Source organism: Chenopodium quinoa, unplaced genomic scaffold (genome assembly GCF_001683475.1).
Source record: "Chenopodium quinoa cultivar QQ74 unplaced genomic scaffold, ASM168347v1, whole genome shotgun sequence".
In the NCBI taxonomy this organism is placed as follows: domain Eukaryota; kingdom Viridiplantae; phylum Streptophyta; class Magnoliopsida; order Caryophyllales; family Amaranthaceae; genus Chenopodium; species Chenopodium quinoa.
The window spans coordinates 1,498,707-1,510,831 of record NW_018743373.1 but is presented as its reverse complement, the minus strand read 5'-3'; the positions used below and the strand labels follow the sequence as shown (position 1 = coordinate 1,510,831).

Here is a 12,125-nt window from a genome sequence, read left to right as displayed (position 1 = left end):
AGTCAATCTTCTCGACCTCCGCGAAAAGGCTCCATGTTCAACCACCATTAATTCCGTCATGAAAACCTTAAAATCATAGACGAGGAGGAAAGAAGAACAAACCACATCACCACCATGTTTACAACCTTATTCTAACGACTTTGCTGCCGAATTTAAAGAGAACATTATTTTGCAAATAATATATAGTAAGAGATTGGGAAGCTGGTCTAAAGTTGTTTATGCGAGTTCTAGTCTTTTTAGTGAAGTTATTGTTGGTAGGATGAATAGTTAGGTTACTAATAAAAGTTCTCATGAGTCTCACAGATCCAAGTAACGTCGTTTGTCATTGATTCATTGTGGCATGTACTCCAACTCAGTTAGACCAATTTACATATATATCCCCAATTAAGTCATGTCATTGTTGGTTTCTGTTGAAACACCAATTTATAAGTTGATTATCCTTGGGGATTCCACCGAATGACAGTAAAGAGTCATCACCAACTCAAACTCGGCGGTGACCTCTTCAACGACGGCATAGTCTTCGGCGGTGTTGAAATCGGAGGGTTCAAAATGCTTTGAAGAAATTTAGCCTTGTGTGTCCTTTATTTGATTGGACATTCTTTCGGTAGATTTTCTAGTTTTTTAGATTTAGGTTACTTTTTTTTTTTTTTTTTTTTTTTTGGAATAAGGGTTTCTTGAATTAGATGTTGGGGGTAACGTGGAGTGATTTGACATGAACTCGAATGAATTATACCTGAATTTAATACGACCTAAAACCGATAAGATGCATGACCCAATCCTAATCTGACTGACATAAATGAGTCCATCAACCTGGCATGACCCGACCTGAATCTGACCTGACCTACATTGACCCGACCCAAACCCAAATTAACAACTCTCTACTAATAGTCAGTTTTGCTGCTTTAAATTTTTTTGATGCAATTAGAGAAACTTTCTTAGGGTTTATCGATCCCAAGGGAACAAGTATTAGATCTTCAAACAATGAGCCATTGATTGTATATATGCATGAGGCTCGAATGGTTGTTAAAATGCATGTAGCTTTGACTATTTTGAAAAAATAAATAAATAAAAAAATTAAAATAATGAAGGTTGTCGTCGAAAGCTATTAAGTTTTAAGGCTATTATATAAATTTATGCTATGTTTGGATAACAAATTAGAAGGGAAATGGAAGGGAGGGAAATAGGAGGAAGGGGAAGGAAGGGAAAGTGGAGGAAATGATGAGCTCCATTTTCCCTCCAAATCTCTCCAATTTTGAAGGGATGGTCTTTACTAAAGGAGAAGGGAAAATGGATCCCTCCCTCCCTCTCCCCTTCCCTCCCCCAACATGTTATCCAAACAAAGAAGTTTGTCTCCCTCCCTTTCCCTTCCCTTCCTTTCCTTCCATTTTTTGTTATCCAAACATAGCCTTAGTGGTGTTTGAGGTAAACAAGTCTAACTTAGCTTGATGTGACTTGTGAGTGTGTCAAATCTATGTCTTTATATTTTGTCCAATGCAACTTAAAAGGTTGTGATATCTTTGGCAATCAGTTTATTGTGCTAGGGCCTGTCATGTATACACTATGTGATACATAACTAAAATTCAATATGGATTTTGGAGATGAACAAATATATCTACAACGCTACAAGTACATGACAAATACTACCTCCGTTAAATGTTTTCTGCAACTATGGAAGGGTTTGCGGTTCACGATACAAAATTTAAGGGGCAAAGATTAGAGAAAGTTAAGGGAATGATTAAATTTTTAAGGAGAGAGAATGTAGACCCCCCCCCCCCTCCACTTGCATTTTAGTGGGAAAATCTGTCAAGTAAGGAGGGAATTCCATTTCCTTCTAAATTTATCACCAAATATTTAAAAAGTTTGAAATTTTGGAAGTTTAAAGCTTCCCGCCTGTGTAAAAAAAAAGGGAAAAATACAGTTTAATAATCCCAACTATTGCTCATTTACCTAGAATAGTCCCATCTAACGTTTATTCTGTAATAATCTCAACTATTCATCCTATTTTCCTCCAGCAGTCCTAGTTGACTGGAAACCGGTTTTCCAAGTTAACCTTTTCCCAAATATTTTTTTTTATCTTTTTTTTCCATATGGATTGCTGAGTTGGACAAAAACTGTAGTTGACCTCCCTAATTTTTTCCTCAAATCATTTCCTACCCAAAGTAGACGCCACGTCATCACCCTCAACCACCTTCTGCAAAAAAATTAAATCCCGCCATTAACAGTCTCTCCTGCGAATTAACTTCTCCACCTAAATTTCAGTTTCCTAAATTGGAAAACATCTAGCGAAATTGAGTTTCCATTTAAAGGAAATACGGTGCGACGGTGGTGGGATAGCTTTCGCGACGCCATTGAAGAAGTGTAGTGAAGCTTTGTTCAGGTAAACCCTAGTTTTGCTAAATTTCGCAAAGATTGTTGATTTATGTGTTTAATTGATTCGATTTACTGAGATTATTGAGAATTATAATTAGTTTGTGGGTGTGTTATATTTGCATATGGTTAGATTTTCAGATTTTCTGGGTTTTGTTAATTTGTGAATTATAATCAATTTTAATTGAATTGTTGTTTGTTGTGGTTTACTGTATTCCTTATGTTAGGGTTTGTTGTTGATTATTTGTGTGGGTGTGTTAGTAATTGTGAATTATTGTTGTAGTTGTTAGGTTGAAATGTGTGAGTATATTTCTCTGAAGTTTTGGCATAGTGGGTACTTCAAGCATGTCAATAATGGTGAATTGGTTTATGAGGGGGGGGGGGAGAGGTAAATCTAAGCAAATTGACCCAGATTTGTTAAGTTTCTTTGACATACTGGAGTTAGCTAAGGAGTGTTGCAGTGAGGGGAAAACTGTTGTTGGTCTGTATTACTTGGTTCCTGGGCTAAGTATGAAAAATGGACTTAGGAAAGTGCATGATGATGCTGATGTAATGGAGGTTGCTAAGCTAGGTGTGAAGTATAGGTGTGTGGAGCTGTATGTAAAGCATAGAGATGAGTCACCAGAGCTTGAGCCAATTGAAGAACCACTAGTTGTAAGACACTTCCAACCACTGACACAAGCTTCTCAATCTTCTCCAAAACCATCCAAACTTTAAAAAAAAGAAAAAGACACCTAAAAGGGGCCCACCAACTGTGTTGACTCAAGTTAGGACAAGTCCAAGGACTAAAAAAGCACCTGCCCCACCATTAATTCCAAAAGGGCTGCCCAAAAAAGCATCTTCCAACTCCCTCAAAGAAACAACAGATGCCCCAACTTCCCCCAACCTTACCTATAATGCTTTTAATACTTTAGATCTAGGTTTTCTGAAACAAACTTCCCCTCCACAAACAACATCACCCAGAAATACAACCAGTCCACCACACACCTCTCAACCTGTTACTGATGATGAGTATGACTGGCTTGATGACAGGCCAGATAGTTCACTTAGGTTAGATTAGTTGTGTGAAGGTTACTTTAGTGGTGGAAGTGATGATGCAGACCCAACATATAATCCTCTGACAGATAAAGGCAAAGGTGTTTTAGCAGAGTGTAGTGACAAAGGGAAGGGGGCTGTAGAACCCTTTTTTGAAGGAGTATGCACTGAGGATGAGGAGGATGATGGATTTGATTTGGAGTTGGAAAATGAAAATGTCCTCACTGGTTTGGAAGGATTAGATGCAGAATTAGAGGATGAGTATAATGAGGCCATTTTGGATGAAAGGGACAATTTTGATTCTGATATAAGTGATGAGGAATACAGCCAAGATAGAGAGAGAGTTAAGAGCTGCACCACACAACTAGTACAGGCTGCAGCACAGTTGGCTAAAGAAGCAATTAAGGGAAAGAGCACTGTGGTGCATGAAGAGCAAGATAATGAGTCTGAGCATGAAAGTGAGTATGAAGATACTGAGGAGGAAGAGAACTCCCCACCTCCAACTGATGATGAAGGGAATGAGGGTTGCAGGACAAAGAGATCTGCTTTGCTAGTTAGCCCAGACACTGACTTTTCACATTTCACCTGGAGAGTTGGTTTGAGGTTTGTAAAAAGAGATGACTTTAGGGAGGCAGTTTCTAAGTATGCTGTATTTCAAGGGAAAAACTTAGTAATTACCAATAGCAACAAGAACAGGGGTCAAAGGATTGAAGCAAGGTGTATTAAGGGCTGTCCATTTAGAGTTTATGGTTCCTGACATACTGGAAAGGCAGCAATTTTGATAAAGAGAGTGTGCAATAAGCACACCTGTCAGAGGAACATGAAGAAAAACAGACAGTTGAAGGCCAAATGGGTTGCACAGCAATTCCTAGAGGTGTTTAAAACAAGACCTCACTAGCCAGCCAAAGAGATAGTGGAATGTATAAAGAGGGCATACAAGATGATAGTGAATAGGGTCTTTGCATACAAAGTCAAGTATGCAGCACACAAGCTTCTGCATGGATATATGCATGACCATTACCAAAAGGTGGGGGGATACTTAGCTGCTGTTCAGAAGAGCAGTCCTGGTAGCCACATTCAGTTAGTGACAGTTGAGTCAAAGTTGCCTACACCAGTATTCCAAAGGCTCTTTATGTGTTTTGAGGGTCTAGCAAAAGGGTGGAAAGAAGGGTGTAGGAAAGTTCTAGCAGTTGATGGTTGTTTTTTGAAGACCTTTCTAGGTGGTCAGCTCCTTTGTGCAGTTGGTAGGGATGCAAATGACCAGATGTACCCAGTGGCCTGGGCTGTTACAGAAGGAGAAAACAATTTGAGCTGGGAGTGGTTTTTCACACATATTCAGACCTTTCTTGACTTGGGTGAAGGAGATGAAGTTGCTATCATCTCAGATGAACACCAAGTAAGTCTATTACCTTAGTAGTGATATGTTTTGTTAAAAATCATATAAAGTCTTGCATTCTGACTTTTTGGTTTGTCTTTTTTTGTTAGGAAATACTCAATGCTGTGTCAAATGTCTTGCCCAAAGCTGAGCATAGACATTGTGCCAGACATATCTATGCTCACTGGAACAAGACATACAGAGGTGATGAATTCAAGCTGCAATTTTGGAAAATTGCAAAGTCTTACAGCATGGCAGATTATGATCAAGCACTGAGTGAACTTGCTGAAATAAGCACTGATGCAGCTGAGGCATTCAAGAAATATAACCCTCCTAGCTTCTGTAGAGCTTTCATGAAGACTTCAATGAAGACAGATGCCATAACCAGCAACATAGCAGAAACCTTCAACGGTTACATAATACTGGCAAGAACAAAGCATCTTCTCTATATGCTTGAAGAAATAAGAATTGGGCTAATGCAAATGCTTGTGAAGAAAAGGCAAGAAATGACTAAGTGCACAACTGCCTTATGCCCTAGAATTCAGAATAAGTTGAATAAGGAGAAAGACAAGGCTGCATATTGTAATGTGTATCCCTCTTCTGAGACTTTGTTCAATGTCTCTCACAACATGGACCAACTTGTCGTTAATTTGGAAGACAGAAGATGCAGTTGCAGGAAATGGGATATGCTTGGCATTCCCTACTGTCATGCATGTGCCTGCATCTTTTTCCTAAACCAAGAAGTAGAGGACTTTGTGGATCCATGCTATACAAGGGAGAACTATTTGAAGGCATATGCAGGTACAATTTCATATTGCTTTCATTCATCAAATGTTGATAGACATGCCACCTGTTATTTTTAACTAAAGTAGCTTGTGTGTCTTGTTTGATAGGATCTATTCCTCCTATAGAAGGAGAAAGATATTGGCCAAAAGTCTCTTGCCCTCTTGCACCACCTCCCATTAAGATAGGACCAGGGAGGTCAAGAAAAAACAGAATTAAGGACCCATTTGAGAACCCCAAAAAACCAGGTTCTTTATCCAAAAATGGAATTCAAATGTCCTGTTCTGTGTGCAAGTCAACTTCACACAACAAGAGGAAATGCCCTAACAAGCCATCTGTTGAGGAACCCAGTGAACCACCATAAAAAAAGCCTAGGGGTAGACCTAGAAAAGATGGGGAAACTCCTCAGGCCCAAGTCTCTGATGTAGTGAATGCACCAGCACACCATGACATTAGTGCCCAGCCCACACAGCTTGGAAGAGGTGGAAGGACTATTTTGAGAGGAAGAGGAGCAAGAGGTGGACAACAACCTCAGACAGGAAGATCCCTACCACCATCTTCTGCTTCAGGTGCAGGGATGTCTCAATCTGCAGGGCCATCAGATATAACACAGGTGGGAACTCAGGCATCTAGCACTGGCAGAGCTCAGGGAAGGGGTGCAGGAAGAGGTAGAAGAGGTGCAGGAAGAGGCCAAACAACTAGAGGAAAAGGAGCTCCTAGGGGTGTTGGAGTTCTTTTTGGTGATGATGGATCTGTCCTTACCAATGTAAGTTAACAGCACTGTAACTATATCATGGTTTTATGAGAGTGTTAAGTATAATTCATAATTAATGCAATCTTGTTTCAGGTTCGAGGAAAATCTTCAAGGGAGGTTGCAGGAACAACAACAACTATGAGGAGCAGGAAGGCTATGAGTCAGCAACCAACAAATTACATTGGTGGATTGAGCTCAAGCCAACAATCAAACCAGCCTCATCAAACTCAGTAGTTTTAGGAGTTGTTTGTATGAAACAATTAAGCCTAACTTATTTTGTGTTAAAAATTAGCTACTAATATTTTGGGGTAGTAGGAGTAGCTTGTATATTTGGCTACTTATTTTGGATTTTGAGAACTTATTATGACATACAACTTAAGTAAGGTATGAAGTATTAAATGACTTATGTTTTGAATCCAAATTTTATTTCATATTGCATAAATAGGCACAGGTTACAAGCAACAAAGTTCACGCCTACAACAACACTAATTTCCTTAATTCAAAGTCCAAAGACTAAGCTACTTACATAATTGTCACTAATCATTAATTTACTCTAAACAATACTACTTGAACATCAACACCAAAATGCCAAAGAACAACCATGAACAAAACAGAGCCATTGTCAAATTATATTCAGTCCTTGAAGACCTCATCAGCTCAATCCTTAGTTGGCTTACTTCAGCTTTCATTTCTAACAATTCATCCTCAAAATTTCCCTTCTTTCCTTGCAACCTCTTCACTTTGTCTTCCAACATACACTTCTACATCTCTAACTCAGCTATAGTTGTTTCCCTTTCAAAGATCTGAAACCGCAAGTCATCTCCATTGCCACAATCAACCCACTTCATGAAATTGCACTCTGTATCCTGTACAAATTTTACAAAAAGCCTAATTTCAATCAAATTGCAACTACTCACTTCAACATTACAACAAATAATTTACCCACAACAACAACAACAATTCAATAAATAAACAACCAATTAACTTGCAGGCCATTTAGGACAACCAAAGAACTTGCAACCAATATTAGGGCCCTTCTTCACCGTACGCACAACCGCCTTTAGCCCACAACTGCATCTAGTCGTGGCATACAACCCTCCCCTAGAGCTTGAAGATGATGCTGGGGACCCACCTAACTTATTCCTTCTTGCAGCCATTGATAATTCAAAAGAAGATTCAAAAAAAAATTAATCACACTACAAACAGGGGAGATGAGGAGAGAAGAGAGAAGAAGAAATAACGGGCAAAAAAAAAAAGTTAAGGCTGACTCACCTTATTAATAACAAGCTAACAACAAGAAATTTAAAAAAAAAGGAAAAACAAATGCCACAAAGGCTTTTAACCTGCACTAGCAGGTAAGTGACATGCTGGGACTGCTGGAGGAAATTAGGATGAATAGTTAGGATTATTACAGAATAAACGTTAGTTAGGACTATTCTAGGTAAATGAGAAATAGTTGGGATTATTAAACTGTATTTTTCCAAAAAAAAAAAAAGCCATCCTTTTTCTCACTTGTTTGCAACAAGTGACTTCCTTCATTTACGAGGCTTATAAATCTCGCCTCTTTTTACTACAAGGATTCAATGTTTAATTCAAAAGTACAAGCCATGAAAACATTCAAATGTTAACAAAGTTTTCCAAAAGTTAGCACTAACGCTACATAATTACCCCATCAGTACCCAAAAAATTAGCCTAACTACAATTAGTGCTGCACAAAAACAGACGCTTCACGGCTTGAGACCTCAATCATCCTAACAAACCCACAGGGGAGCTTAATCACTACAAAAATAAGCTACCTGCCACCCCTGTGTCATCAACCCTGAGCTGAAAAAAAGAAGGTAAGCACAACACATGGCAGAAAACTTGGAGGATTATGGGTTGTATGAACATGAGTCTGATTGCAATAAAAAGAACAAATTTTGATTGCAATGAAAAAGAACAAATATCCATCAGAAGGTCATAAAATTTTGTTGAATACTACACTCCAAAACATTGTTACCTCAACAACAATCTCATACAACAAAATGTGGGAGCAAAACTCATGTTTCAAGTGAAATTCAATGGAGTCCCCTTCATCATATGGACCAATAATCCTACACATGCACAGTTCTGTAAACAAGAAGTGGGACCCCACAACTTCATTGTTACACATAACACAAAAGAGGGACTCGTTAATGAACAGATATGTAAAGTTACACATACTCATAAGGGCAGCCATAGTTCTCTACATCAAATGATCACTGAGGACTTAACAAAAACCAAACATCCATTCCAATACACCAAACCATGATGTACTGTCATCATTCATAAATCATAATCCCTTCTGTGCTTTTGTTTTTTAATAAAAGGGCATACAACATAATTGAACCCTTACAGACTCCATAAGCTCAACAAGCATCCAACTTATATCCACCAACAGTCCAACATATATCCAACAACAAAATAACATAACATATCCATCGCCAACAACAATGTCAAAGGGAGTCCACAATATCAAAATAATCCATAATCTACCAAACCAGTCAACTATAACCAACAATATCACCAATATCATAATTCACTAGAAAATGCATATAGGTCCACAACCACAATCAAACCAGTCCAACCCCATAATCCAACTCATCCATCACAGAATAATAATAGTCCATAATCATCCAAGAAATCCAACATAAACCAATATCATTAAAAGTAATACAACAAAAGCATAATAATACAACACAACCATCCTATCACAGAGCAACATTATCCAACAGTAGGTATCCATAATCAACCAACAAATCCAACACAATCCAATATTAGTAAAAGTAACCCAACCAAAGCATAATAATCCAAGACATCCATCCTATCACAGAGCAACATATTTCAACTAATCCATCAAAGAAGAACGTAATCGAAGACCAAATGCATAATAATCCAAGCAAAGGGACTGATGAATAAATTAAACGAAAATGGAATAAAATCAGAGAAAAGAGAAGGGTTAGTGATTGTTACGCAAGGGATCACTCAGAGGGTTGAACCCTAGGGTTCATCCGCCTCACAGAGCGCTGGTGACCATGGCATGGGTATTCAGATCTGGACATGGGAGGAGCACTGAGGGCAGATCTCTTGGAAGAAGGAGTATCGTCCTCCTCTTTCTCGTATTCCTCATCAGAAAACAAAAAGATCAGCTCATGGTCAGGCAACCCACGAATCCTGCTGAGTGCCCTTGCCGCTGCTTTTCTATGTGCTCGGAGTTTTGTCGGAGGTCGAGGCCTCTTAGATCTATCCCTTTTTGGTGGGTACAGAACTCCCTTCACCACTTTCCGCCTTGAGATCTACAGCAATCTCAGTGAAATCAAGCGACTTCTTCCTTTTCGATACACCCTTACCCTCTCGCTTCAGACGTTCCTTTTCCTCAACACTTTCAAGTACTTTACCAAGAGCTTTATAGGTGTAATCAGTGCAGTAGGGGCCTGAAAAACTGGATTCATAGAAGTGACGAGGAAACGGTGACCTTGTCTCTATGGATTGAATCAGGGAGAGGATCAAGTTCCCTTCAGCCTCATCAGTAGTTACCATGAAAGCATCGTGAAAGGGGGTCCAAGTTCACCATGTTTGGGGGACTCGAATTCTCAGAGAAAATGGACAGATCTAGAGAGAGAATGTGCAATAGACAAATGAACAGGAATAGAGAGAGAGAGTGAAGAAAAAATAAGAACAAGGGTTCTTCTGAAGAATTCTCCAGATGAAATAGAGAAACCCAACCATCACAATTAATTTTGGGTGGTTGGGATGAGTAATAAATGAGGGGAGGTGGGAGGGTTTCTGATTTAATATGGATGGAGTAGTTAGTTTACTGATTTTAGATTATGTGTTAGTAATTAGGATTAAAGTAAAGTAAGGATAAATTAATGGAAAAAAATAATAAGTTAAGTAAGGGTAAAATTGTAATTTCCAGGTTTTTTGTATACCAAAAATAGAAATAAAACAGAAAGTTGCACATAACCCTGATCATCCCGAAATGGCAAAAGTTGCAGAAAACATTTAACGGAGGTAGTAATATAAAAACAACTCGATCACTTGGTTTCAACCACAACAAATATTTTTAAATAGTATTATTATTAGCTAGCTAACACAATAATACACAACGTCAAAGATTGCACTTAAAAAGAAACGTAGGAAGTATACTTTTCACTAAAACACAAATGATTTTGTAAAATTAAAACCTTAACTATTTACAGGCGGCATTCTGTTCTTGCTTAATCGAGTCTTTTTCCCAAATATTATTATAAGATAAATAAAAAATTAAAAAATTAAAAAAAAAAAAAAAAAAAGTTACGAAAATGATGACTCATTTCTATGTCAAAAAAAGGGGTGGAGGTAGGATGACTCGTCAAACAATTGGAATCTAGTAAGAAAGCTCTATAATTTATGTCTATGACACAAGAATACACCTTTTACTAAGTTTCTAACAAATGATTGATTAATTTATGGCAAAATCTCAACTTCTTATAAACTTTATTTTAAATCATCTAGACAAGATCCTCCATACAAGCAACCAATCATTCTTTTGTTATTGTAACGTACCATGCTCTTCTTCTTTAATTTGTTAAAATAATTACTATGTTTATAGATTGTTACGTTAGAGCATTGCACTTAACCAAACACCTAGAATTGTGTGGGGGTGTCCATGACGAAGCAGCAAACCAACAAGTTAAACAATATTGTAACAGCTTATATTATGGATTTGGGCCACATCATTTTCCAATAAGATTTGTCGTACATAAATATAATTTTATTTTTATCTTAATCTAGAAAGAAAAAAAAAAAAAAGAGAGACTAGTTATTAAAATAAATAATCATTTATGTTGAATTCAGAGTTGTTGAGAAAACTCATCAACAATTAGAACTCACAGATAAACAAACCCAAAGAACTCACAAAAAACTAATTAACCTTTAATAAAATGGCATTATTACAAACTAATAAATTAAAGAAATATAAATAATAACTCGAAAAATATGCAACAATTAATAGATGGCAAAATAGATGTAATTTTTAGTGATTAATGTACTCGCATTTGTAATGAGCTTTACAATTAATTTCTTTTACAATGTCCACCAAAAAATTAAAAAAAAATAATTTTTATAGTATAATGCCGCTCTATTAAAAAGTTTTCTCTTCCGTCAAAAAAAAAAAAAAAAAGTATTCTCATTAGTTGACGGTAAATTTTAATAGATGAAAATATGAAATTGTATTTACTTACAAGCTAGGCACCTTAGCTTTAAGAGCATCTCCAATTGTTCAATTATAAGGACTTGCTTGCAATATAAATGAAGTTCCTAAGCTAGCTACATACTTACCATTGGAGAATAAAAAATTGAGCAACATTTTAGATACATGTTTGATTAAAAAAAAGACAAATTAAATGAAATTCACTCATATTATAGCATGTGTACAATTATTTATTTTGTTTTTTTCAAACTACAAGATGTTCGTTGTAGCTTACCATTGGAACACTTTGCTGCTAAAAACTGTTGTGTCTAAAAAATTGATGTGGAAAAGCAACCTACAATGGATTACTTTAATTTGTGTTTAATGAATAAGCATGATCAAAATGATCTCCACTAATATGTTGCGGAATTTCATCAGTAATTATTCCTTAAAAAAAAATTGCATAATTTGATATTTCAAACTTAATGTAAAAATTTAAACATTAATATAGTAAACATTATAAAAAATATAATATTTGAAAAGTATAATTTAAAATGAAACTGATAAAAAATCTCACATAACTAAATTTTTATTTCTTACATATAAAACACAATAGATGG

At 36.8% G+C, this 12,125-nt stretch overlaps 1 protein-coding gene across 1 annotated transcript; it reads left to right on the top strand.

Annotated features, from left to right (window-relative positions):
- Window positions 1-4,342: 4,342 nt before the first annotated feature.
- Window positions 4,343-6,548, top strand: LOC110738175. The gene is made up of 5 exons (XM_021918551.1): window positions 4,343-4,798; window positions 4,888-5,578; window positions 5,671-5,846; window positions 5,970-6,326; window positions 6,408-6,548. Exons 1-5 carry the CDS (start codon window positions 4,343-4,345, stop codon window positions 6,546-6,548), a joined length of 1,821 nt encoding a protein of 606 aa, XP_021774243.1.
- Window positions 6,549-12,125: the final 5,577 nt, after the last annotated feature.